General features: G+C 54.8%; 1 protein-coding gene across 4 annotated transcripts in view; it reads left to right on the top strand.

The window, feature by feature from the left end:
• LOC132384041 (mitogen-activated protein kinase kinase kinase kinase 2-like) overlaps positions 1–26,664 on the top strand; it is a 93,125-nt gene that overhangs the window by 56,985 nt on the left and 9,476 nt on the right. For 2 of the 4 annotated variants that reach the window (XM_059955328.1, XM_059955330.1), the window contains exons 12-26: positions 998–1,108; positions 2,445–2,523; positions 4,358–4,416; positions 7,191–7,243; positions 7,970–8,008; positions 10,066–10,108; positions 13,090–13,240; positions 15,403–15,497; positions 17,599–17,640; positions 18,090–18,174; positions 18,479–18,558; positions 18,792–18,852; positions 19,307–19,430; positions 20,170–20,228; positions 22,272–22,375. In XM_059955328.1, coding sequence (XP_059811311.1) covers positions 998–1,108; positions 2,445–2,523; positions 4,358–4,416; positions 7,191–7,243; positions 7,970–8,008; positions 10,066–10,108; positions 13,090–13,240; positions 15,403–15,497; positions 17,599–17,640; positions 18,090–18,174; positions 18,479–18,558; positions 18,792–18,852; positions 19,307–19,430; positions 20,170–20,228; positions 22,272–22,375 — 1,185 coding nt within the window. The remainder of the gene's footprint in view (positions 1–997; positions 1,109–2,444; positions 2,524–4,357; positions 4,417–7,190; positions 7,244–7,969; positions 8,009–10,065; positions 10,109–13,089; positions 13,241–15,402; positions 15,498–17,598; positions 17,641–18,089; positions 18,175–18,478; positions 18,559–18,791; positions 18,853–19,306; positions 19,431–20,169; positions 20,229–22,271; positions 22,376–26,664) is intronic. The other 2 variants (XM_059955329.1, XM_059955331.1) reach the window with 2 other exon arrangements.

The raw sequence follows: 26,664 nt of genomic DNA, 5'->3' as shown, positions 1-26,664 counted from the left end.
TCTATTTTTCTAAGCTCCATGTACCTATCTAAGATTCTCTTAAAAGACCCTATTTTATCCACCTCCACCACCGTCACCGGCATTGTATTCCACACACCCACCACTCTCTGTGGGAAAAATTTACCCCTGACAGCTCCTCTGTACCTACTTCCAAGCACCTTAAAACTACACCCCCTCATGTTAGCATTTCAGCCCTGGGGAAAAGCCTCTGACTATCCACACGATCAATGCCTCTCGTCATCTTGTACACCTCTATCAGGTAACCTCTCATCCTCCATTGCTCCAAGGAGAAAAGACCAAGTTCACTCAACCTATTCTCATAAGCCACACTCTACAATCCTGGCAACATCCTCGTAAATCTCCTCTGCACACTGTCTATGGTTTCCATATCTTTCCTGTGAGGTGACTGGAACTGAGCACAGTACTCCAAGTGGGGTCTGACTGGGGTCCTATATAACTATAACTTTACCTCCTGGCTCTTGAACTCAATCCTACAGTTGATGCATGTCAGCACACCATATGCTTTCTTAACAACACTGTTAACCTATGCAGCAGCTTTGAGTGCCCTATGGGCATAGACCCCAAGATCCCTCTGATCCTCCACACTGTCAAGAGTCTTACCATTAATACTATATTCTGTCTTCAAATTTGACCTACCAAGATGAACCACTTCACAATTATCCAGGTTGAACTCCATCTGCCATTTCTGAGCCCAGTTTTGCATCCTATCAATGTCCCGCTGTAACCTTTGACAGCCCTCCACACTATCCACAACACCCCCAACCTTTGTGTCATCAGCAAACTTACTAACCCATCCCTCCACTTCCTCATCCAGGTCGTTTATAAAAGTGTGTGTGTGTGTGAGAGAGATAGCGAATGCACGTGTGTAAGATCGGAACAGGGAGCAGCAGTGGCCACTCTGCCCATTGTTGCCTGCTGTACCGTCGTTGGGGTGCCCCACCCACACTGACAACTCTGCCCTCCTCTCCCTCACCAGCACCCGTTCGCAAGCCAGGCTGTGAGTCGGCTGCAGGGGATTGAACTCCTCGACAAGTTAAACAATCCAGACCCTAACGAGGGAGGACTGATGGACGACAGTGATCTGGAGGTATTGTAGCCTGGGGGTGTTAAGGTGGGGGGTCGTGGAGAAGGGGAAAGGCTTGTGGGTTACTGAGTCCCTGAGAGGGTGGAGTGGGCTCCAGCCCCCCAAGTCGATGCATCCTCCTGTATATGACATCCCTGTAGGATACTTGGGCAATCAATTATTTTTTGTTTTATATTTGTAATTAATTTAGATCACTTTGTAGAGATCTGTTTTCACTTTGACATGAAAGTCTTTTTCTGTTGATCAGTGTCAAAAAAGCCAAATTCAATCCACTGTGATTCAATGTGTTGTAAAACAATAAAACGTGAAAACTTCTGTGCAGAGGGAGGGTGAATAATTTTTATGGGCACTGTATATTTAACGAGCCAACAAAGTAGAGGGTGACAATCTTTGGCGCACAATAAATTCTTCTTGGGCTCCCAGCCGAGTACAGGTATCAATTTTAGCCAATGTTTCAACGACAAGCTCTACCATCTTCATCAGGGATGATGCCTGGGCATGCCTAGTCCGGAGGTATTTATACCCCCGTCGACCATCCCTCCTGATTGGTTAGTCCTAATCCTATCAGGTTTCTGCTCTCCCATCTTGTTTGTAATCAAATTCCAGTTGCTTCTTAGAGTACAGTCCCAGGCGACTCAATCTCTTCTCATAGTCTAACCCCCTCATCTCTGGAATCAACCTCGTGAACTGCCTCCAAAGCCAGTATATCCTTCCTCGAGTAAGGAGACCCAAACTGCACGCGGTACTCCAGGTGCGGCCTCACCAGTACCCTGTACAGTTGCAGCGTAACCTCCCTGCTCTTCAATTCAATCCCTCTAGCAGTGAAGGCCCACATCCCATTTGCCTCTCTGCTAGCCTGCTGGACCTGCAAACCAACCTTTTGCAATGATAGAACATCACCAACCACACTGACGACATGGCCAGGAATGCTCGCCAACGCCTCTGCTTGTTCAGACATCGTTGATTGTGCTTATGTTGCACAAGAGAGAGAGGGGGAGAGAAGTCTGTGCAAAGCACAAGCACCACTCACGCCTACGACAGTGCGAGAGGCGCTCCGTAGCGTCCCGTTGCCCGGGAAGGTCAGGGCTGTGCCAGTCGGTCCGACGACCTGCTGGTGTGGGGCTCCAGGCTTCTGCACCTCCCGCACGATGGGACCTGCGAGAAGACGGCTTAGCTGGCGGGGGGATTCATGGACGGGGAGGGAGGAGGCCTTACAGCCCATCTGTCCTATCCCATCTGGCTGGCTGCAGCTCCCTCCACTGGGAGGGGAGGACCCTCGGACTGACATGGGGGGGGGGGCAGCTCTCTCCCCGCGAGTAAGCCTCTCCTTGCCTTGCAGACCTGTGATGCTTTCCCGGACAAAATCCACTCTTTGGGATCCCACATGAGAGCCGAGAGGACTCGCTCGGAGATACAGTGTAAGTTGGAGCTGAATCAGAAATTGATTTGTTATTATTGGCGTCTGTTGTGAAGTTTAATAAATAGATACTGTTGACAAATACTGCAAAAGGAGAGAAAATCGTGAGGTAGCTTGTGGGGTCATTGTCTGTTCAGAAATCGGATGGCAGAGGGGAAGAAGCTGTTCCTGAATCGTTGAGTGTGTGTCTTCAGGCTCCTGTACCCCCTCCCTGATGGTGGAGGGGAAGAAGCTGTTCCTGAATCGTTGAGTGTGTGTCTTCAGGCTCCTGTACCCCCTCCCTGATGGTGGAGGGGAAGAAGCTGTTCCTGAATCGTTGAGTGTGTGTCTTCAGGCTCCTGTACCCCCTCCCTGATGGTGGAGGGGAAGAAGCTGTTCCTGAATCGTTGAGTGTGTGTCTTCAGGCTCCTGTACCTCCTCCCTGATGGCAGAGGGGAAGAAGCTGTTCCTGAATCGTTGAGTGTGTGTCTTCGGGCTCCTGTACCCCCTCCCTGATGGCAGAGGGGAAGAAGCTGTTCCTGAATCGTCGAGTGTGTGTCTTCAGGCTCCTGTACCTCCTCCCTGATGGCAGAGGGGAAGAAGCTGTTCCTGAATCGCTGAGTGTGTGTCTTCAGGCTCCTGTACCTCCTCCCTGATGGCAGAGGGGAAGAAGCTGTTCCTGAATCGCTGAGTGTGTGTCTTCAGGCTCCTGTACCTCCTCCCTGATGGCAGAGGGGAAGAAGCTGTTCCTGAATCACTGAGTGTGTGTCTCCAGGCTCCTGTACCTCCTCCCTGATGGTAGCAATGAGTGGGGGTCCTTTGCGATGGAGGCTGCCCTTTTGAGGCACCGCCATTTGAAGATGTCCTGGCTGCTGGGAGAGTGGCCACCGCGACGGAGCCAGGCAAGTTTAAAACTCTCTGCAGCTTTTCCCGACCCTGTGCGGTGGCCCCTCTGCACCAGATGGTGATGCAGCCAGTCAGAATGCTCTCCACAGTCCATCTGGAGAAATTGGCTAGTCTTTGGCGACGTGCTGCACCTCACCCCCTACAGAGTCAGACCGTGCGCCAGGCAAGGATGTAGAGCAGCTCAAGTTCTATTTTGGCGGTGTGGGGTGGGGGAGGGGAGAACAGAGAATATGAAACTGGAGACAGCTGTTTAAAAATAGAGAAAGTTGCCTCCTGAAGACAAAAGTTGAGGTGTGCTTTTAAAAAATTATCTCTGAGGAAAGTCTTTGAACATTTTTTACGCTGGAGGGAGTTAGAAAATCGGTACTCATATTTGTCGCAGGTGATAAGGGGCATATGGGGGGGAGGTTGAACAGAGATTAATGGGTTCTTGATTGATAGGGGGGTTAAGGGTTACAGGGAGAAGGGAGGAGACTGGGATTAATTTAAAAAAAACAGCCGATGTTGAATGGCAGAACAAACTTGATGGGCTGAACGGCCTAATTCTGCTTCTACGTTTTGTAGACTTAAACTGAATGTCTAGGGTGCCGAGAGGTGTAGAGTCAATGGAGGGGAGGCTGGTTTCCATGGCGAGTTGAGTTGCCTCCATAGCTCTCTGCAGTTGCCGTTCCAAGCCGTGCTGCTGCTGGATAGGGTGATTTCTTTATGGGGTCCTTGTTTTACGAGGGGACAAGTCTCGAGGTTGTCTAATGTGGTAATAAAGGCGCTTTGAACTTTTGAAATGGGCAAGAGGACCATCGGGGTCCTGAGCTTCTGTGGAAGCTGAGGGCCTGGGGAGTTTGAGGAGCTGGGGCCTCGTGCAGCTGGTGAGGGAGTGACGGTGGTTGTGGAGGGCTGAGGGGTGGTACAAGGCAGGGAGAGAGCTCATCGATGTCCCTGTCCGTGCTCAGTCCGGCAGGTACAGTTCAGCTGCCCGATGAGGAAGGAGACCGAGCCTCAGAGTACCTTGGTGAGTACACGTTGGGGGGGGGGGGAACAGACTTCACCTCCTCCACAACCCCTGCCCCCGTCAGCCCCCAATCACCCTGTGGCCCCTGATCGGTCAGCCCAGTTCCTGTAGTGTCGTAAGACAGACTCACCCGGGTCTCCCACTCCCTCGCGGTCAGCAGTGGCCCATCCCGTTCTCCCCATGACCGCGCGGGATCCCTCCCAGGGTTTTGTGGGTTAATTAGTCACGTGGGGGCTGGAAAGGGATGTCAGCTCCAAATAAAAATCATCGCAGCGGTGGGGTTCCCGCAGGTCGGCGGGCTAATTGTATGCCGATAGAAGAGGGGTGTCGATTCAGCTGTGGGGGGGGGGGGGGGGAGAACCGGGAATGATTTGAGAGCCGGCAGACACCGGATGGGCCGATTGGGGATGAACACGATAAACATGGGGGAAACGGGGTCGATTCGAGACCGGTTAGCGTAACACTTTACAGCGCCGGCGTTCGGGAGGCTGGGGTTCGATTCCCACCACTGCCTGTAAGGAGTTCCTCTTGTGATCGTGTGGGTCTCCTCCTGGTGCTCTCGTTTCCTCCCACACACCAAAGATGTGGTGAATTGGCCACGTGCACGTAATTGGGCGGTGTGGATCGTTGGAAGGGGGTGCTACCGTGCCTTATCTCTGAACTAAAATTCAGACCCCATTATCTACCTGTCTGCTGTTGGCCCTAGGGGAAGCCCCCTGCCCTTTCTTACAAGATAGGAAGCCATTCAGAGTGAGGTTTATTTACACTGACCTGCACCCAGTGGCCAGTTTATTAGGTACACCTGCTGGTCGAGGCATATATCGGATCAGCCAATCACGCGGCAGCAGCTCAATGCATAAGAGCGTGCAGACGCGGTCACGAGGCTCAGTTGCCGACCGCGGAACGGTTGTTGGTGCCAGACGGGGTGGTTTGAGTATCTCAGAGACGGCCGATCTCCTGGGATTTTCGCGCACCGCAGTCTCGAGGGTTTACGGAGAATGGTGCCAGACAGAGAAAAAACACCCAGCGAGCGGCAGTTCTGGGGGCGAAGACGCCTCGTTAATGAGCGAGGTGGGGGGGAGATTGGCCAGACTGGTTCGAGCTGACAGTAACTCAAATAGCACCCGTTACAACAGTGGGGCGCAGAAGAGCATCTCCGAACACACAACACGCCGAACCTTGGACAGGCTATGGAGGGAGAAGACAACGAACATAAACCCAGTGGCCACTCTATTAGGTGCAGAAGATAGACTCAGTTACTGTGTGTACGTCCTGAAATTTGCCGTCTTGTTGCAGCAGCACTTTAAGAATACTGTAAGATTCAATAAGAATTATAAATAAATAGTGCGAAAAGAGAGCAAAGAAGTTTTCATGGGCCGTTCAGAAATCGGATGGCAGAGGGGAAGAAGCTGTTCCTGAATCGTTGAGTGTGTGTCTTCAGGCTCCTGTACCTCCTCCCTGATGGCAGAGGGGAAGAAGCTGTTCCTGAATCGTTGAGTGTGTGTCTTCAGGCTCCTGTACCTCCTCCCTGATGGCAGAGGGGAAGAAGCTGTTCCTGAATCGCTGAGTGTGTGTCTTCAGGCTCCTGTACCTCCTCCCTGATGGCAGAGGGGAAGAAGCTGTTCCTGAATCGTTGAGTGTGTGTCTTCAGGCTCCTGTACCTCCTCCCTGATGGCAGAGGGGAAGAAGCTGTTCCTGAATCGCTGAGTGTGTGTCTTCAGGCTCCTGTACCTCCTCCCTGATGGCAGATGGGAAGAAGCTGTTCCTGAATCGCTGAGTGTGTGTCTTCAGGCTCCTGTACCTCCTCCCTGATGGCAGAGGGGAAGAAGCTGTTCCTGAATCGTTGAGTGTGTGTCTTCAGGCTCCTGTACCTCCTCCCTGATGGGAGAGGAGAAGAAGCTGTTCCTGAATCGCAGAGTGTGTGTCTTCAGGCTCCTGTACCTCCTCCCTGATGGCAGAGGGGAAGAAGCTGTTCCTGAATCGCTGAGTGTGTGTCTTCAGGCTCCAGTACCTCCTCCCCGATGGTAGCAATGGAAAGGCGTATCTTCGATGATGGACACAGCCTCTTGGGGCCCGGCCCTTTGGAGATGCCCTCGATGCTGGGGGAGGCTACTGCCCACGATGGAGCTGGCAGAGCTCACAATTGTCTGCAGCTCTTTCCGAACCTGTGCCGTACCGGACGGTGATGCAGCCAGCTAGAATGCCCTCTGGGGTACATCTGCAGAAACTTGTGAGTTGTCTTTGGTGACCCCTCCGGACCTCTTCAAACTCCTAGTAAGACACGGCCACCACACATCAATATGCTGGGGCCCGGGGCAGGTCTTCAGAGACGACAGGAAGTTGCTCATCCTTTCTGCTCTCTGTGAGGGCAGGCGTGGCCATTCAGTCCATCTATTTCCATTACTAGCTCTTAAAGCAAATCCTACTTCCCACTTAGCTCTCCCTTAATTAAGGCAGTTCGATAACAGACCCTGCACGTCACTGGGGGTGGGGGGGGGAGCAAACTGGGTGAAACTCCACACCGTTAGGGCCCGAGGTGGGGATCGAGCCCGGGTCTCTGGCACTGGGAGGCAGATCATCACTAACAGCTGTTCACCTCGAGTTGTCAACCCCCCGCCGTGGGATTCAAACCCGCGCCTCAGCAACCAGGCCTCTGGCTGCCAGTCCAGTGACTTAACCACTACACCACTGTAGCTTGCCGGCTGTCGTCCCCCACCCCCGAACCGCGGCAACAGGGGCAGTGGCCCTCGGTAACCGTCCCGTCTGCTTCCCAGGACACTGAACAGGACGACGAGTGGAAGGTCCACGAGCAAGGCGACAACAGTCTGTAAGGAATTTCTTCCCAGATCATCTTGCGTGTGTGCAGAACAAACAACGTAATAAATAAAAACACAGAACCATCGGAGCAGAAAAAAGCCATTCAGCCCATCAAGCCTGCTCCAGCTCCACTTTCACTGATTTATTTTCGCTCTCTACCCACATTTTCCTGTCTTCTCGCCATAACCTTTAACACCATGACGAGTCAAGGACCTGCCAGCCTCCATCTTAAATATCCCCAATGACTTGGCCTCCACAGCTGCCTGTGGCAGTGAATTCCACAGATTCACCACCGCCGACTAAAGAAATTCCTCCTCATCTCTGTTCTTTCCCAAGGCTGTACCGTCTGGTCCTAGGCTCCCCCACTGCAGGGAATAATCTCTCCATGTCCACTCTATCCAGGCCTTTCACCATTTGAAACCTCACCCTCTCTTTCTCATTAGCTCCTTCTTCTTATTAGTACAGGCCCAGAGCCATCAAACACTCCTTAAACAAAACAGCACTAGTGCAAGCATTTGTGGGGGTTTGTGTGTTAGTTATCTGCACAAGTGTGAGCGTGTGAGAGGGAGCCCAGACTCTGTGTGTGTTTGTGCGCGCGTGCAGAAACGCAAGTGGTGGGGAGGCGGGGGGGGAGGGTGGGGTAGGTGTGAGCGGTCGGGTGTACAAGTGGGAATGAGTGTGAGGGGGAGGAGAGGGTGGGTGCAGCCTCACTAACTCTGGGCTTTGTGCGTTTCAGAAGCTTGCTGCGGAGCGTGCAAGAGGCTCTGGAACAGAGGTACGTTGTGTCACTGTCCCAGAGTGCATGTAGTACGTACGTATACGTGCACCCGCATACACACACACTCGCACTCACTCGCACACTGTAAGACCATAAGATATAGGAGCAGAATTGGGCCATTTGGCCCATCAAGTCTGCTCCGCCATTTCCTTCAGGGTTACGGAAGTGTCACTAGATTCTGAAATGGTTCCGGGGGATTGGAAAATTGCAAATGTCACTCCTCTCTTTAAGAAGCGAGGGCAGGAGGTAGAAGAAAGGAAACCATAGGCCAGTCAGCCTTATTTCTGTAGCTGGGAGTACGTTGGAGCCTAGGCTTATACTCACTGGAATTTAGAAGATTGAGGGGGGAATCTTATTGAAACGTATAAAATCCTAAAGGGATTGGACAGGCTAGATGCAGGAAGATTGTTTCCGATGTTGGGGAAGTCCAGAACGAGGGGTCACAGTTTAAGGATAAAGGGGAAGCCTTTTAGGACCGAGATGAGGAAAAACTTCTTCACACAGAGAGTGGTGAATCTGTGGAATTCTCTGCCACAGGAAACAGTTGAGGCCGGTTCATTGGCTATATTTAAGAGGGAGTTAGATGTGGCCCTTGTGGCTAAAGGGATCAGGGGGTATGGAGAGAAAGCAGGTACAGGGTTCTGAGTTGGATGATCAGCCATGATCATACTGAATGGCGGTGCAGGCTCGAAGGGCCGAATGGCCTACTCCTGCACCTATTTTCTATGTTTCAATTATTAGGCCAAAATCAGAGTGCTGAAGTCCAGTCCCGATGGAGGGTCTCAGCCCAAAGCGTTGACTGGTCACTCTTTCCTATAGATGCTGCCTGGCCTGCTGAGTATCTCCAGCGTTTCGTGTGTGTTGAATGGCGTTATTAAGGGGAAATCTTGCCAAAGACAAATCTGTTGGATTCTTTTGAGGAAATTACAGGCAGTGAGTGAGTGCTGCTTACTGGGATTTTCAGAGGACCAAGATCAGAGCCCGCGGTATTACAGGGAGGATGGGCACAACGTCAGCTGACTGGCACGAGATGGAGTGGAGAAAAGGGAGCCTTTTCTGGTTCCTCCAGGGTCAGTGTTGGGACCGCCGTTTTACATTATGTGTCAGTGATTTGGATGATGGAATTCTTGGCTTTGCAGCCGGGTTTGCAGGCGAGACGGAGGTAGGTGCAGGGGTAGGTAATATTGAGGAAGCGGGGAGTCTGCAGAAGAGCTTGGACAGAGCTGAAGGACAGGCAAAGAAGTGTCAGATGTTGGCAAGTGTACGGTCGTGCACTTCGGTAGAACAAATAGAAATGGAGATTATTTTCTCCCTAAACGGAGAGGAAATTCAAAAATCTGAGGGGCGAAGGAACTCTGTGGAGTCCTCGTGCAGAATTCCCTAAAGGCTAACTTTACAAGTTGAGTCTGTGGTGGGAAAGGCAAATGCAATGTTAGCATTCATTTCAAGAGGACCAGGATGTAAAGGTGCCTGCTTTTAAAGTGAGGCTTTAGAAGGCGTTGGTCAGACCGCACCTGGAGTACCGTGAGCAGTTCTGGCCCCCTATTCCAAGAAAGGGCGTGCTGGCATTGGGGAGGGTCTGGAGAAGGTTCAGAGAGTGATTCCAGGAAAGGGAGGGCTGATTTATCAACAGTGATTGATGGCTCTGGGGCTGTATTCGCTGGAGTTTAGAAGAATGGGGGGGGGGGTGTGGATCTCATTGAAACCTATTGAATATTGAAAGACCTAGATAGCGTAGATGTGGGGAGGATGTTTCCTATAGCGTGAAAATCCAGGACCACAGGGAACAGAGATGAAGAGAAAATTTGTTAAGCCGGAATTCATTGCCATGGATGGCTGTGGAGGTCAAGTCATTGGGTATGGGGGTGGGGGGGAGAGGATGGCAGGAGAATGGGGTTAATTCTGCTCCCATCTCTTACGGAAACACACAGGCACACACGTGATTTACCAACGCCAACGCATTGTGGGCTCTCGGATGCACTGGCTGTAATTTAGTGTGAGATTTCACTCCGATTGCTGCATCTCAGTGCTGAGATATATCTCTGTGTTTCCAGCAATCTCACAATCAAACGTGAACCGGTGCCCAAGCTTCTGCAGGTAAGAGCGTCCCAGCACAACCAGAGGACACAGACCCTGCCATTTTGTTTTGGAGACCGGGGTAAACGAAGTTCAGCACGGGGTGCGGGACAGGGAGAGCATTGCTTTAATATCACGTCAAGCATTCCCTCCTCACCAATCCACCCCCCCCCCATGCTGTCACTGCCTTTCACGTGGCATTCCTCCTCAATGCCCCTCTCACAGCAAGGTACTCCCTCCTAATCACCCCTCCCTCAGTGTGACACTCCCCCCTTCACCACCCCCCCACAGTGTGACACTCCCCCTCACCGCACCTCCCACAGTGTGACACTGCCCCCTCACCGCACCTCCCACAGTGTGACACTGCCCCCTCACCGCACCTCCCACAGTGTGACACTCCCCCCTCACCACCCCCCCACAGTGTGACACTCCCTCCTAATCACCCCTCCCTCAGTGTGACACTCCCCCTCACCACCCCCCCACAGTGTGACACTCCCCCTCACCACCCCCCACAGTGTGACACTGCCCCTCACTGACCCTCCCACAGTGTGACACTCCCCCTCACCGACCCTCCCTCAGTGTGACACTCCCTCCTCACCGCCCCTCCCATAGTGTGACACTCCCCCCTCACCGACCCTCCCTCAGTGACTCCCTCCTCACCGACCCTCCCTCAGTGTGACACTCCCTCCTCACCACCCCTCCCATAGTGTGACACTCCCCCCTCACCGACCCTCCCTCAGTGTGACACTCCCTCCTCACCGCCCCACCCATAGTGTGACACTCCCCCCTCACCGACCCTCCCTCAGTGACTCCCTCCTCACCGACCCTCCCTCAGTGACTCCCTCCTCACCGACCCTCCCAGTGTGACACTCCCTCCTCACCACCCCTCCCATAGTGTGACACTCCCCCCTCACCGACCCTCCCTCAGTGTGACACTCCCTCCTCACCACCCCTCCCATAGTGTGACACTCCCCCCTCACCGACCCTCCCTCAGTGTGACACTCCCTCCTCACCGCCCCACCCATAGTGTGACACTCCCCCCTCACCGACCCTCCCTCAGTGACTCCCTCCTCACCGACCCTCCCTCAGTGACTCCCTCCTCACCGACCCTCCCTCAGTGTGACACTCCCTCCTCACCGCCCCTCCCTCAGTGTGACACTCCCTCCTCACCGCCCCTCCCACAGTGTGACACTCCCCCCTCACCGACCATCCCTCAGTGACTCCCTCCTCACTGACCCTCCCTCAGTGTGACACTCCCCCCTCACCGACCCTCCCTCAGTGTGACACTCCCTCCTCACCGCCCCACCCATAGTGTGACACTCCCCCCTCACCGACCCTCCCTCAGTGACTCCCTCCTCACCGACCCTCCCTCAGTGTGACACTCCCTCCTCACCGCCCCTCCCTCAGTGTGACACTCCCTCCTCACCGCCCCTCCCACAGTGTGACACTCCCCCCTCACCGACCATCCCTCAGTGACTCCCTCCTCACCGACCCTCCCTCAGTGTGACACTCCCTCCTCACCGCCCCTCCCACAGTGTGACACTCCCCCCTCACCCTCCCTCAGTGACTCCCTGCTCACCGCCCCTCCCACAGTGTGACACTCCCCTTCACTGCCCCTCCCATGACATGGCACTCTCTCTTCCCTGTCCCTCCTTCAACGCGCCTCCTTCCCCCACCCCGCCCCCATAGCCAGGCTCTCCCACCCCTCCATTCCAGTCCCAGCTGACAGACCGGGACGAGTTATTGTCATGTCTGCCTTGCAGATGTCCAGATGTGTGGGTGGGGGTTTTAAATCACTCGATCAGCACCAACGTAGACCATTCAGTCCCACGGATACTAACCGTCTCCCCACAGTCGGACGCTAACCGTCTCCCCATCTCCCCACAGTCGGATGCTAACCGTCTGCCCGTCTCCCCACAGCCAGATACTAACCGTCTCCCCACAGCTGGACACTAACTGTCTCCCCACAGTCGGATGCTAACCATCTCCCCGTCTCCCCACAGTCGGACGCTAACCGTCTGTCCATCTCCCCATAGTTGGACGCTAACCGTCTGCCCGTCTCCCCACAGCCAGATACTAACCGTCTCCCCACAGCTGGACACTAACCGTCTCCCCACAGTCGGATGCTAACTGTCTCCCCGTCTCCCCACAGTCGGACGCTAACCGTCTCCCCATCTCCCCACAGTCGGATACTAACCGTCTCCCCACAGTCGGATGCTAACTGTCTCCCCGTCTCCCCACAGTCGGATGCTAACCGTCTGTCCGTCTCTCCACAGTCAGACACTAACCGTCTCCCCGTCTCTCCACAGTCAGACACTAACCGTCTCCCCGTCTCTCCACAGTCAGACACTAACCGTCTCCCCGTCTCCCCACAGTCAGACACTAACCGTCTCCCCGTCTCCCCACAGTCAGACACTAACCGTCTCCCCGTCTCTCCACAGTCAGACACTAACCGTCTCCCCGTCTCCCCACAGTCAGACACTAACCGTCTCCCCGTCTCTCCACAGTCAGACACTAACCGTCTCCCCGTCTCCCCACAGTCAGACACTAACCGTCTCCCCGTCTCTCCACAGTCAGACACTAACCGTCTCCCCGTCTCTCCACAGTCAGACACTAACCGTCTCCCCGTCTCTCCACAGTCAGACACTAACCGTCTCCCCGTCTCCCCACAGTCAGACACTAACCGTCTCCCCGTCTCTCCACAGTCAGACACTAACCGTCTCCCCGTCTCCCCACAGTCAGACACTAACCGTCTCCCCGTCTCTCCACAGTCAGACACTAACCGTCTCCCCGTCTCCCCACAGTCAGACACTAACCGTCTCCCCGTCTCTCCACAGTCAGACACTAACCGTCTCCCCGTCTCTCCACAGTCAGACACTAACCATCTCTCCGTCTCCCCACAGTCAGACACTAACCGTCTCCCCGTCTCCCCACAGTCAGACACTAACCGTCTCCCCGTCTCCCCACAGTCAGACACTAACCGTCTCCCCGTCTCCCCACAGTCAGGCACGGTGGAGGACCATTGGTCCATGGACAAGAGTGGCACGGTGAAGCGCGCTCCACAGACCCTGCGCCCCTCGAGGGAGCAGCTGGCGGAGGGCAGTGCCGGGGGTACACTGCGGCCGGGGTCACCTCTCGCCGGCTGGGCAGACGGTAGGCTGCTGCGTCTCGTGGCCCGTTTCCGTGCTCGGGATATCAACCAGCTCCAGCAGGGCACAGGGAAGGTGGAAGAGTCCCCTTCGGTTGCACACTCCCCCACAATACGTGGCAGACCTTCACTGGGGAACGGGTCATTCACACTGACCCTCACCCTCTCTCCCACTCATCCCTCCCCACCCCTCTCTGTCTCCACACCACCTTCTCCCACCCCCTCTCTCCCCACACCTTCCCTCTCTCCCACCCCCTCTCCCCACACCTCCCCTCTCTCCCACCCCCTCTCTCCCCACACCCCTCTCCCCACACCACCTTCTCTCCCACCCCCTCTCTCCCCACACCTCCCCTCTCTCCCACCCCCTCTCTCCCACCCCCTCTCTCCCCACACCCCTCTCCCCACACCACCTTCTCTCCCACCCCCTCTCCCCACACCTCCCCTCTCTCCCACCCCTCTCCCCACACCACCTTCTCTCCCACCCCCTCTCCCCACACCCCTCTCTCCCCACACCTTCCCTCTCTCCCCACACCTCCCCTCTCTCCCACCCCCTCTCTCCCCACACCTCCCCTCTCCCACCCCCTCTCTCCCCACACCCCTCTCTCCCCACACCCCTCTCTCCCCACACCCCTCTCTCCCCACACCTCCCCTCTCTCCCACCCCCTCTCTCCCCACACCTCCCCTCTCTCCCACCCCCTCTCTCCCCACACCCCTCTCCCCACACCACCTTCTCTCCCACCCCCTCTCCCCACACCTCCCCTATCTCCCACCCCTCTCCCCACACCACCTTCTCTCCCACCCCCTCTCCCCACACCCCTCTCTCCCCACACCTTCCCTCTCTCCCCACACCTCCCCTCTCTCCCACCCCCTCTCTCCCCACACCTCCCCTCTCCCACCCCCTCTCTCCCCACACCCCTCTCTCCCCACACTTTCCTCTCTCCCACCCCTCTCCCCACACCACCTTCTCTCCCACCCCCTCTCCCCACACCTCCCCTCTCTCCCACCCCCTCTCCCACCCCTCTCCCCACACCACCTTCTCTCCCACCCCCTCTCCCCACACCTTCCCTCTCTCCCACCCCCTCTCTCCCCACACCTTCCCTCTCTCCCACCCCCTCTCTCCCCACACCTTCCCTCTCTCCCACCCCCTCTCCCCACACCTTCCCTCTCCCACCCCCCTCTCTCCCCACACCTCCCCTCTCTCCCACCCCCTCTCTCCCCACACCTCCCCTCTCTCCCACCCCCTCTCTCCCCACACCTTCCCTCTCTCCCACCCCTCTCCCCACACCACCTTTTCTCCCACCCCCTCTCTCCCCACACCTCCCCTCTCTCCCACCCACTCTCTCCCACCCCCTCTCTCCCCACACCCCTCTCTCCCCACACCTTCCACCCCTCTCCCCACACTACCTTCTCTCCCACACCCTCTCTCCCCACACCTTCCCTCTCTCCCACCCCCTCTCTCCCACCTTCCCTCTCTCCCACCCCCTCTCTCCCCACACCTTCCCTCTCCCACCCCCTCTCCCCACACCTTCCCTCTCTCCCACCCCTCTCCCCACACCCCTCTCTCCCACCCCCTCTCTCCCCACACCACCTTCTCTCCCACCCCCTCTCTCCCCACACCTCCCCTCTCTCCCACCCCTCTCCCCACACCCCTCTCTCCCACCCCCTCTCTCCCCACACCTCCCCTCTCTCCCACCCCCTCTCTCCCCACACCTCCCCTCTCTCCCACCCCTCTCCCCACACCCCTCTCCCACCCCCTCTCTCCCCACACCTTCCCTCTCTCCCACCCCTCTCCCCACACCCCTCTCTCCCACCCCCTCTCTCCCCACACCGCCTTCTCTCCCACCCCCTCTCTCCCCACACCTCCCCTCTCTCCCACCCCTCTCCCCACACCCCTCTCTCCCACCCCCTCTCTCCCCACACCTCCTCTCTCCCACCCCCTCTCTCCCCACATCCCTCTCTCCCACCCCCTCTCTCCCTCTCTCCCCACACCCCTCTCTCCCACCCCCTCTCCCCCCCACCACTCTCCCACCTCCCCCCCCCCCCACACTCACACACAGACACACACGCACTCTGGCCTTCGCTGGTGGGGGAGTAGGTCGGCAGAGACAGGAGGGGTATTTGACTGCTGACGGGAGCGTTTGTGACATTGCCAGCATTCCTGCCTTAGGGGTGGTCAACCAGCTCAACGCCAGCCCCCAGGAGGAGGGGGAGACCCACACCCAGCCCACGGAGACCACGGAGGCGAACAAACCGGAGACCCCAGTGAGTAATCGAGTCCGTCCCCAGTCACGGTCCAACCTCCTGCGTGGGGAGGGGCTGGTGGGTGAACGTGGATCACAATAGCCCCCAACCACCCTTCCGTCCAGAGATGTGAGGGCAGGTTATATAAACATCGGGTGCAGTGCGAGGTGGAGAGGGAGAATGGTCTGAGGGGAAGAGTGGAGGCAAAGTGAGGGAGGAAATGGGATGGGGGAGGGAGAGAGAGGGTGCAAGAGGCTGTGAAGGAGGGAAGGGAAGAGGAGAGGCCAAGTGAGGGAGAGAGGGAAGGAGTGGGATGGAGGGAAGGGGACGGAGATGGAATGGGAAGAGGATGTGGAAGAGGAGAGGTAGAGTGAGAGAGGGAGGGAAGGGGAGAGGAGAGAGAGGGTGCAAGGGGATGTGAGGGAGGGAGAGGAGAGGCAGAGTGAGGGGGAGAAGGGGGTATGGGATGGAGGGGAGGGAGGGAGGGAGTAGGACAGGGATAGGCAGTGTGGGCTGAGGAGGGTGTAGAGTGGCCCTGGGTGTCTCAGCTGTTGAGTATATTTACTATTACTGAGGTTATTGAGGGATGAAGGTGGATGCTGAGGTGGAAGATCAGTTGCCTTATTGATTGTTGGGGACAGGAACAAGGGGCTGAATGGCCTGTTGTTATAAATAGAGAGTCCGGCAGGCTGTTTGGAACAATGTCCAAGCTGACCAAGATCCCCCTCCAGACTAATCTTGTTTGCCTTTCTGTGGCACCTATCCCACTAAACCTTCCCCATCCGTAGGAAGGTGTAGGGAGGGAATTCCATTGGCCAGGAGCCAGGCGTGGCCGCCAACGGCAGAGCAACGGGAACGGGGGAGTGAGTGAGAGGTCGGAACTGGGGAGTGTGGGTTGGCATGAACGTCACGAGCCACAGACAGACACACACCTCAGCAGGTCAGGCAGCATGGGAATGAATAAACTCTCAATGGTTGGGGCTGAGACCCTTCTTCAGGACATAATCCGGGTTCACCCCGAGCGTTGGGTGACGGATACAGTATTTTTTTTCCCTTGGGATTTCATCCCGGCGAAGGAACAAGTTCCCGGGGAAAGTCCCATAGTCTGAAGGTCAGCACCTGACTGTGGGTGATGTTGTCTGTCAGACACAAAACTTCGTCCTGTCCCAACACTCTGTGTGTCTGCACGTGTCCATGCTAGCATGTGGGTGAGTGTTGGAATTGGTTGCACCAACGTTCGCTGACATTTGTCGAGTTGGAGTTGGTTATTCTATCACAGAGGTATGATGAAAAGCTCCTCTTGCACACTGTTTGTACAGATCAGGTCGTTACACACAGCATTGAGGTAGAACATGGTAAAACATTAACAGAACGCAGAATGAAGTGTCACAGCTGCAGAGAAAGCGCAGGTAGACTATAAGGTGCAAGAGGTCCGTGGGGGAGTCTGAAAGCATGTCTGTCTCCCAGACTCAGTCTCCTATCCCATCACTGTTCAAGTGTGTGTGTATGTGTCTCTTGTTTGTGTTGTGTATGACTGTAGTTTCTGATTGTGCATTGTGTGTGTCTATATTCTGTATATCTGTGTTGTGTATGACTGTATCTTGTGTGTATGTGTGCTGTGTTCTGTATGACTGGAATATATGTTTGTGTGGTGATTGTAGTGTGTACGTGTTGGGTGTATGGTTGTAGGATCAGTGTGTGTTCTTTGTGTGTTTATGTATCTATATTGTGTATGATGACCAATTAACCTACCAACCTAGGGCATCTTTGGACTGTAGGAGGAAACCCACAAGGTCACGTGGAGAACGTACAAACTCCCTAATGGGAAATAAACCTGGGTCGCTGGTACTGTAAAGCGTTGTGCTAACCTCTGCGCTACCGGGCCAGCCCACTCACTCTTGGCGAGCTTGCGTGCGTGAGTGTTAAGTGTATCTCTGTATTGTTTGTGCTTCCCACAGACACACACGCCCTGTCGCTGGGAGTGGCCGACACACTCCTCCCTCCGTGCCCGTGCACAGCCTGTTGGTGTTTCTGGGGGTGCTCCTCCTTCCGGTGTTGGGGGGGGGGTTTCAACTGCCCCGTGTATCAGGCTGCGAATAACCGGCGTCCCCTTTAATTGCAGAGGGAAATCAGTCACGGGCTGCCTCCGACCCCGAAAGTTCACGTAAGTAAGCGTGTGACGGCACTATGACACGCGGGAGCGGATCCAGACAGACAGACATACTTTATTAATCAAGGTCCAGACGGGACCTTGCCAAGGGAACAGTGGGGATACTGGGGAGCAGATAACGGGGGGGGGCGCTTGAAGGGCTGGTAGAGCTCAGTCCATCAGACAAAGGAGCAGAATGAGGCCGTTCAGCCCGTCGAGACTGCTCCGCTATGCCACCATGGCTGTTCCATCGTCCCTCCCAGCTCCATTTGCCTGCCTTCTCCCCGTATCCTTTGACACCCTGACTTGTCAGCCTCCACTTTATATACACCTGATGATTCAGCCTCCACGGCTGCCTTGTGCCGACGAATTCCACAGATTCACTGCCCTCCGTCTGAAGAAATTCCTCCTCACCTCCGTTCTAAAGCTCTATTCTGAGGCTGTGTCCCCGGCCTGTCTTACAGATGGGAGCCTGCTTCTCGAAAGTCTTCAATGGCTGCCCGCTGAAGCTGAACTGTTCTGTCTCGTGGATCCACCCCAAGACAAGAGGTAAGAAGGGGTGAGGGAACGGGGGTGAGAGGGGGTGGCAGGGGAGAGAGGAGAGGGAGTGTGTAAGAAAGGGGGGAAGACAGTGGGGAAGGGAGAGGAGAGAGAGTGGGGGGAGTGAGACCTCCAGGACTGGTGTTGCTTCCTTCAGACCCCAGTCTGGAAGACCCTCCCAACCCTATCACCTACCACTCTCTCCCTTCATTTAATGCCCCACCCCCCAGAAAACAGCCCCTTCCACCGAGCTTCCTGTCAGGTCCGACTCGGCCTGGCTGTGACGTCCTTTATTTTTTATTTTCTGCTGCAGATCAGTATTTAATCCTCGGGGTCGAGGAAGGAATCTACACCCTGAACCTCAACGAGCTTCACGAGGACACCATCGAAAAGGTGAGCGAGTCAGCCACAGTTACCGTCTCCACAGAAGCACACGCTCACCCTCACGGAGGGACAGGTCTTACTCGCTCGCATGCATGCACGCACACACACTCACACTCACTCTCTCTCTCTCTCGCACTCTCACTCTCATACAGATTGGGGTCATAGCACACGTTGAATATGTCAGCTGTTCACTGAGTGTTGACTCTGGGATGTAACGCTCTCCTCCCTGTCCATCTCCACAGCTGCTCCCTCACAGGTGTTCCTGGCTTTTCGTCATGAATAACGTCCTCATGTCCGTCACAGGTGAGTAATTCCCCCCCCATCTCCTCATTGCTCATCCTACACTCACCGCCCCTCCCACAGCGCGGCGTTTCCTCCTCACCGCCCCTCCCACAGTGCGGCGTTTCCTCCTCACCGCCCCTCCCACAGTGCGGCGTACCCTCCTCACCGCCCCTCCCACAGCGCGGCGTTCCCTCCTCACCGCCCCTCCCACAGCGCGGCGTACCCTCCTCACCGCCCCTCCCACAGTGTAGCGTTCCCTCGCCCCTCCCACAGCGCGGCATTCCCTCCTCACCGCCCCTCCCACAGCGCGGCATTCCCTCCTCACCGCCCCTCCCACAGTGTAGCGTTCCCTCCTCACCGCCCCTCCCACAGCGCAGCGTTCCCTCCTCACCGCCCCTCCCACAGCACGACATTCCCTTCCACAATGCAATGCTCCCAGTGTCTCCCACCTTCCCTCACTCTCTCCGTGTTCCAGGGAAGTCCCTGCAGCTGTGTTCCCACAACCTGGTGACTGTGTTCGAGCAGAGGAAGAGCCTACACAAGAGGCAGGTTCACATCTCACTGCCAACAAACAAGCTGACCGACAAAATCCTCCCCAAGTACGTAACATCCTCTCTGCATCTCTGCCTCTGTTTTTCACTGTCTCCATCTCCCACTCCCCCTCCCTCCCTCCCTCGCTTACTCTCGCTCTGCCCCTCCTTCTCTCCCTCTGCACCTGCCCCTCCCTCCCTCTCCCGCTCCCTCCCTACCCGCCTGCCCATCCCTCTCCCTCTCTGCCTCTGCCTTTCTGCCTCTATCTCCCTTTGTGGATATTTGTCATGGAGGGTGTTTCGGAGTCTGGGGAGAGCGGGGTGGGTGGGGAGGAAGGTGAGGGTAAGGGGATTTGGTGGGGGCAGGGGTGTGAATTATTTTAGAAATGACAGTGGGAGCCAGCGTAGCTCATCGGGGAGGTGGGGAGGGCGGGAGGGGCCAGGAGCAGCAGCGAACCCTCGGACAGACACACTCTCTGAGTGAGGACTGCCTCTTGGAGTCACGCGGTCCACCTCCTCCGACCTGTGCTGTGACCCACACCCCAGACCACTGAGCCCATCGGTGGTCAGGGGGGTGTCATCGCTTGAAGCCTTGCCGAGCTGAAAGCTCCCACCTCCGTGTGAGGCAGGGCGCTGGGACGGGTCGGTACGCACGGTGAACTCTCCGCGTCCCTGCGCGGGAATCATTGCGGAGAGGCCTCTGGCCCCCGGACCGCTGCTGCTGGAGGCGATCGCGTCCCGGGTCCTGGGGCGGCAGGGGTCTGTGGGTCTGCACCGCAGACAGACTGACCATCTGTTCCCCTTGCAGGAAGTTCACCACGTCCTGGAAGATCCCAGACAGCAAGGGCTGCAGGAAGTGCATCGTAGGTAAGGAAGGAAGGTCTCGTCAGCCGGGATGGACCCGCCAGCAGAACACCAGCAAATCCCACAGCCGATTCCAGCTACCCTGCACTTCCAGACGTTAACTCCCGGATCAGATCCCAGCCTGTAACCTTCCCCAGGAATATGTTATTCTATATATAAACACCCTGAATACCTGGATCAGATCCCAGCCTGTAACCCTCCCAGGGAATCTGTTATTCTATATATAAACACCCTGAATACCTGGATCAGATCCCAGCCTGTAACCCTCCCCAGGAATCTGTTATTCTGTATATAAACACCCTGAATACCTGGATCAGATTCCAGCCTGTAACCCTCCCCAGGAATCTGTTATTCTGTATATAAACACCCTGAATACCTGGATCAGATTCCAGCCTGTAACCCTCCCAGGGAATCTGTTATTCTATATATAAACACCCTGAATACCTGGATCAGATCCCAGCCTGTAACCCTCCCCAGGAATCTGTTATTCTGTATATAAACACCCTGAATACCTGGATCAGATCCCAGCCTGTAACCCTCCCCAGGAATCTGTTATTCTGTATATAAACACCCTGAATACCTGGATCAGATTCCAGCCTGTAACCCTCCCCAGGAATCTGTTATTCTGTATATAAACACCCTGAATACCTGGATCAGATCCCAGCCTGTAACCCTCCCCAGGAATCTGTTATTCTGTATATAAACACCCTGAATACCTGGATCAGATCCCAGCCTGTAACCCTCCCCAGGAATCTGTTATTCTGTATATAAACACCCTGAATACCTGGATCAGATCCCAGCCTGTAACCCTCCCCAGGAATCTGTTATTCAATATATAAACACCCTGAATACCTGGATCAGATCCCAGCCTGTAACCCTCCCCAGGAATCTGTTATTTTATGTAAATACCCTGAATACCTGGATCAGATCCCAGCCTGTAACCCTCCCCAGGAATCTGTTATTCTGTATATAAACACCCTGAATACCTGGATCAGATCCCAGCCTGTAACCCTCCCCAGGAATCTGTTATTCTGTATATAAACACCCTGAATACCTGGATCAGATCCCAGCCTGTAACCCTCCCCAGGAATCTGTTATTCTGTATATAAACACCCTGAATACCTGGATCAGATCCCAGCCTGTAACCCTCCCCAGGAATCTGTTATTCTGTATATAAACACCCTGAATACCTGGATCAGATTCCAGCCTGTAACCCTCCCCAGGAATCTGTTATTCTGTATATAAACACCCTGAATACCTGGATCAGATCCCAGCCTGTAACCCTCCCAGGGAATCTGTTATTCTATATATAAACACCCTGAATACCTGGATCAGATCCCAGCCTGTAACCCTCCCCAGGAATCTGTTATTCTATATATAAACACCCTGAATACCTGGATCAGATCCCAGCCTGTAACCCTCCCCAGGAATCTGTTATTTTATGTAAATACCCTGAATACCTGGATCAGATCCCAGCCTGTAACCCTCCCCAGGAATCTGTTATTCTGTATATAAACACCCTGAATACCTGGATCAGATCCCAGCCTGTAACCCTCCCCAGGAATCTGTTATTCTATATATAAACACCCTGAATACCTGGATCAGATCCCAGCCTGTAACCCTCCCCGGGAATCTGTTATTCTATATATAAACCCCCAGGTAAATCTCTTCATTAGATCCCAGTTTGTAACCCACCCCTTGGAATCTGTTATTCTATATATTACCTCCAGGAAAATCCCTGGATCAGATCCCAGCTTGTAACCCACCCCCAGGGATCTGTTATTTTATATATAAACCTCCTGAATAGCAGGTTTAGATCCCAGCCCATAACCCACCCGTGGGAATCTGTTGTTATATATGTAAATCCCTGGATTAGATCCCAGTCTCTAAACTACTCCAGGGGATCTGTTATTCTATATATATAAATCTCTGAGCCCCTGGATTGGGTTCCCATTGCCCCTCTCCAAACTCACTGATGTCTGACAGTGGTTGGACCGTGGCTTTGCTTGCTGAGAGCTGAGGGTCCCTGTCTCTCTCTGTCACCAGTGAGGAACCCGTACACGGACGCCACCTTTCTCTGCGGGGCCCTGGAGAACGCCGTCATTCTGATGCAGTGGTACGAGCCCTTGCAAAAGTTCCTGCTGATCAAGGTGTGCTTTCCGAGGGGGGCGAGTTACTGAGGCCCCGGGCTTGCCGGCTGCAGGGGAGGGAGGGCACGCGGTTTGACGGAACCCCCCCCACCCCCCGCCTGCGACTTCGACTTTGCGAGGGTCCGAGGTTCCAGCTCCCGCCTCTCGGAGGGGAATTTGTCGTCGAGGCCCATCCCGCGCAGGGGGTCGGAGAAAACTCTTGTGCCCCGCAGAGACTGGAGCTGGAAGAGAGGGAGGGAGTGCCGCGCTGCGGGAGGGGTGACTAGGAGGGAGCTCCAAGCTGTGGGAGGGTAGGCAAGGAGGAGGAGGTGCCGCCGTGCGGGAGAGGCAGCAGGGAGAGCGCGGTGTGTTACGGAAAGTTCTCGATTAGTAAGGGCGCCAAAGGTTACGGAGAGAATAAATCAGCCTTGATAAACTGACAGAGCAGACTCGATGGGCCGAATGGCCTGATTCTGCTCCTGTGTCTTATGGTCAGCTAGGAGGGGTGGCGAGGATGGAGCGCGTGCCGAGGGAGGGGGGTGAAGGAGGTTCTCACTGTGGGAGGAGGGGCAGCGCTGAACAGTCGATGTCTCTCAGGCGAGGTGTTAATCTAGAGATGAAGATGAACTTCGTCACACATACATCAAAACATACCGTGAAGTGCGTCGTTTGCGTTAACGATCAAAGCAGTCTGAGGATGAGCTGGGGACAGCCCACGAGAGTGTCGCCATGTTTCTAGCACCAGCGTAGCAGAGAAACATAGAAAACCTACAGCACAATACAGTCCTTCGGCCCACAAAGCTGTGCCGAACACATCCCTACCATAGAACCACATAGGCTTTACCCGTAGCCCTCTATTTTTCTAAGCTCCATGTACCTATCCAGGAGTCCCTTAAAAGATCCTATCGTATCCACCTCCTCCACCGTCACCGGCAGCCCATTCCACGCACTCACCACTCTCTGAGTAAAAAACTTACCCCTGACATCCCCTCTGTACCTACCTCCAAGTATCTTAAAACTATGCCTTCTCGTGTTAGCCATTTCAGCCCTGGGAAAAAGCCTATGACTATCCACATGATCAATGCCTCTCATCATATTGTACATCTCTATCAAGTCACCTCTTGTTCTCCATCGCTCCAAGGAGAAAAGGCCGAGTTCACTCAACCTATTCTCATAAGGCAGGCTCCCCAATCCAGGCATCGTCCTTGTAAATCTCCTCTGCACTCTCTATAGCATTCACATCCTTCCTGTAGTGAGGTGACCAGAACTGAGCACAGTACTCCAAGTGGGGTCTGACCAGGGTCCTATATAGCTGCAACATTACCTCTCGGCTCCTAAACTCAATCCCATGATTGATGAAGGCCAATACACCGTACGCCTTCCTAACCACAGAGTCAACCTGCGCAGCAGCTTTGAGTGTCCTATGGACTCGGACCCCAAGATCCCTCTGATCCTCCACACTGCCAAGAGTCTTGCCATTAATACTATATTCTGCCATCATATTTGACCTACCAAAATGAACCACTTCACACTTATCTGGATTGAACTCCATCTGCCACTTCTCATCCCAGTTTTGCATCCTATCAATGTCCCGCTGTAACCTCTGACAGCCCTCCACACTATCCACAACACCCCCAACCTTTGCGTCATCAGCAAACTTACCAACCCACCCCTCCACTTCCTCATCCACAACTTACTGGGCCTTACTAACCCATACGTCTTTGGACTGTGAGAGGAAACAGAGGCACCTGGGGGAAACCCACTCGGTCACGGGGAGAGCGTACAAACGCCTCATGGACAGCAGTGGGGATCGAACCCGATGGATGCCACTGATAATCTTTACGCTAGCCGCTACTCAACCATCTCAAAGCTGCAATTAGCTGCACATGGTTATATCTGGTAATTAGGGTAATTATTTTGCGTTAATTATGCAGCCAGGAGTTATATTCTCGAGTTGCTATTGAGAAGCGGAGTTGGGAGGTCCTGTCGCAGCTGGACCAGGCATCGGTGACAAGTAACATGAGAGATTCTGCAGGCTCTGGAAATCCAGAGCAACACACACAAAATGCTGGAGGAACTCAGCAGGCCGGGCAGCGTCCATGGAAACTGATAAACAGCCAATGTTTTGGGCTGAGTTGCTTCTTCAGGACCGAGAGGGAAGGGGGGGGAGGAGGGGAAGGAGGATATCTGGTAGGTGGGAAAGGTAAAGGGCTGGTAAAAGAGGAGGAGTGTGGATCGTAGGAGAAAGGGAAGGAGGAGGGGATCCAGGAGGAGGTGAGAAGAGGTCAGAGTGGGGAATAGAGGAAGAGTTGTGGGGTGGGGGAGGAACTTACTTACCAGAAGGAGAAATCAGTATTCATGCCATCGGATCAGAGGATACCCAGACGATCATGAGGTGTTGCTCCTCTACCCCGAGGGTGGCCTCATCTTGGCACAATAGCAGGCCGTGGATCGGCACTTCGGAATAGGAATTAAATTGCTTGGCCACCAGGAATTCCTGCTCGTGGCAGATGGAGCGGAGTTGCTCGACGAAGCGGTTCCCCCCGCCCCCCCCCCCCACCCCAACTTGGGACGGGTCAACCGATAGGGAGGAGGCCGCGGACGACCCCGGCCGGTTCGTAGGTGAGGCGTGGCCTCGCCCAGAGTGTCTCCCAGCTAGAGGGGGGACGGAAGAGATCGATGAGCAAGTTACTGGATCGGTGGGTGGGGGGGGGGGTGACGAGGAGAAGCTGAATAAGATGGGGCTGGGACGTAGGCAGATGAGTGTTGGATCTGGAAGTCAGGAATGAGGCAGGAAGCTGATTTATTTATTGAGCTACCATGTAGAACAGGCCCTACCGGCCCAGCAATTCCCCCCCCCCCGCCCTCGATTTAACCCCAGCCTACTCCCCAGTGACCAATTTCCCTACCAACCGGTACGTCTTTGGACTCCGGGAGGAAACTGGAGCCCGGGGGGAAACCACACGCAGTTCGCAGGGAGAGAACATACAAACTCCGCCGGAATTGAACTCCAAACTCTGACCCCCACCCCCCCCCCACCCCCGAGCTGGAATAGAGCCTTTAACCATTAACGCTGCTGACAACATGGAGTTAACGACAATTTGTCCGCAGATTTTAGAACGGGCTTATTTATATTGTTTTTATTGAGGACATTATTGATTCACCACGCACTGAATTCCAAAGAAGCAAAGGGCGTGAAGCCCAAAAGAACTGTTAGTTCGTTTAAAGTGGAATGGCTGAATGGCTAGCTGTTAAAATGAATACGTCTCTGTATAAAATTCGGTGCGCACATGTCGTCACTGGGCAAAAAATTGCACAGCGCAAGATTTTTTGCGCACACTGGTCATTACAGATTAGAGGGAGCATTAGTCGCCACAAAGACGGAGGGTCTTGGCCCGGAACGTTGACTGCTCGTTTCCACGGATGCTGTCCAACCTGCTGAGTTCCTCCAGTGTGTTGCACGAGTCGCGACATACAGAACTCTAAGACTGGTTTTCCTGCAGGCGTGCTCAGCAAATCTATAGAATGGTAACTGTAAACAGGACCCATGAAAGGTCAACCAGGGTGCAGAAGACCACAAACTGTGCAAATACAAATATAAATAAACAGCAATAAATGACGAGAGCATGAGATGAAGAGTCCTTAATGTGAGATCATTGGTTGTGGGAAGACCAGAAATAGAATGAGTGTAGTTAACCTCTTTTGTTCAGGAGCCCGATGGCTGAGGGGTGGTAACTGTTCCTGAACCTGGTGGTGCGAGTCCTGAGGCTCCTGTACCTCCTTCCTGATGTTTGAGGGGTAGTAACTGTCCCTGAACCTGGTGGTGCGAGTCCTGAGGCTCCTGTACCTCCTTCCTGATGTTTGAGGGGTAGTAACTGTCCCTGAACCTGGTGGTGCGAGTCCTGAGGCTCCTGTACCTCCTTCCTGATGTTTGAGGGGTAGTAACTGTCCCTGAACCTGGTGGTGCGAGTCCTGAGGCTCCTGTACCTCCTTCCTGATGTTTGAGGGGTAGTAACTGTCCCTGAACCTGGTGGTGCAAGTCCTGAGGCTCCTGTACCTCCTTCCTGATGGTTGAGGGGTAATAACTGTTCCTGAACCTGGTGGTGCGAGTCCTGAGGCTCCTGTACCTTCTACCTGATGGCAGCAGTGAGAAGAGAGCACGGCCTGGGTGGTGGGGATCTCTGATGATGGATGCTGCTTTCCTACGACAGTGTTTCATGCGCTCAGTGATGTACTGGGTCGAATCCACTATCTTTTGTTGGATTTTCCGTTCAAAGCCATTGGTGTTCCCGTACCAGGCTGTGATGCAG

This window comes from Hypanus sabinus, chromosome 31, assembly GCF_030144855.1.
Source record: "Hypanus sabinus isolate sHypSab1 chromosome 31, sHypSab1.hap1, whole genome shotgun sequence".
NCBI classification, from domain to species: Eukaryota; Metazoa; Chordata; class Chondrichthyes; order Myliobatiformes; family Dasyatidae; genus Hypanus; species Hypanus sabinus.
The sequence above is the reverse complement of the archived record's forward strand: the minus strand, read 5'-3'. Positions and strand labels throughout refer to the sequence as shown.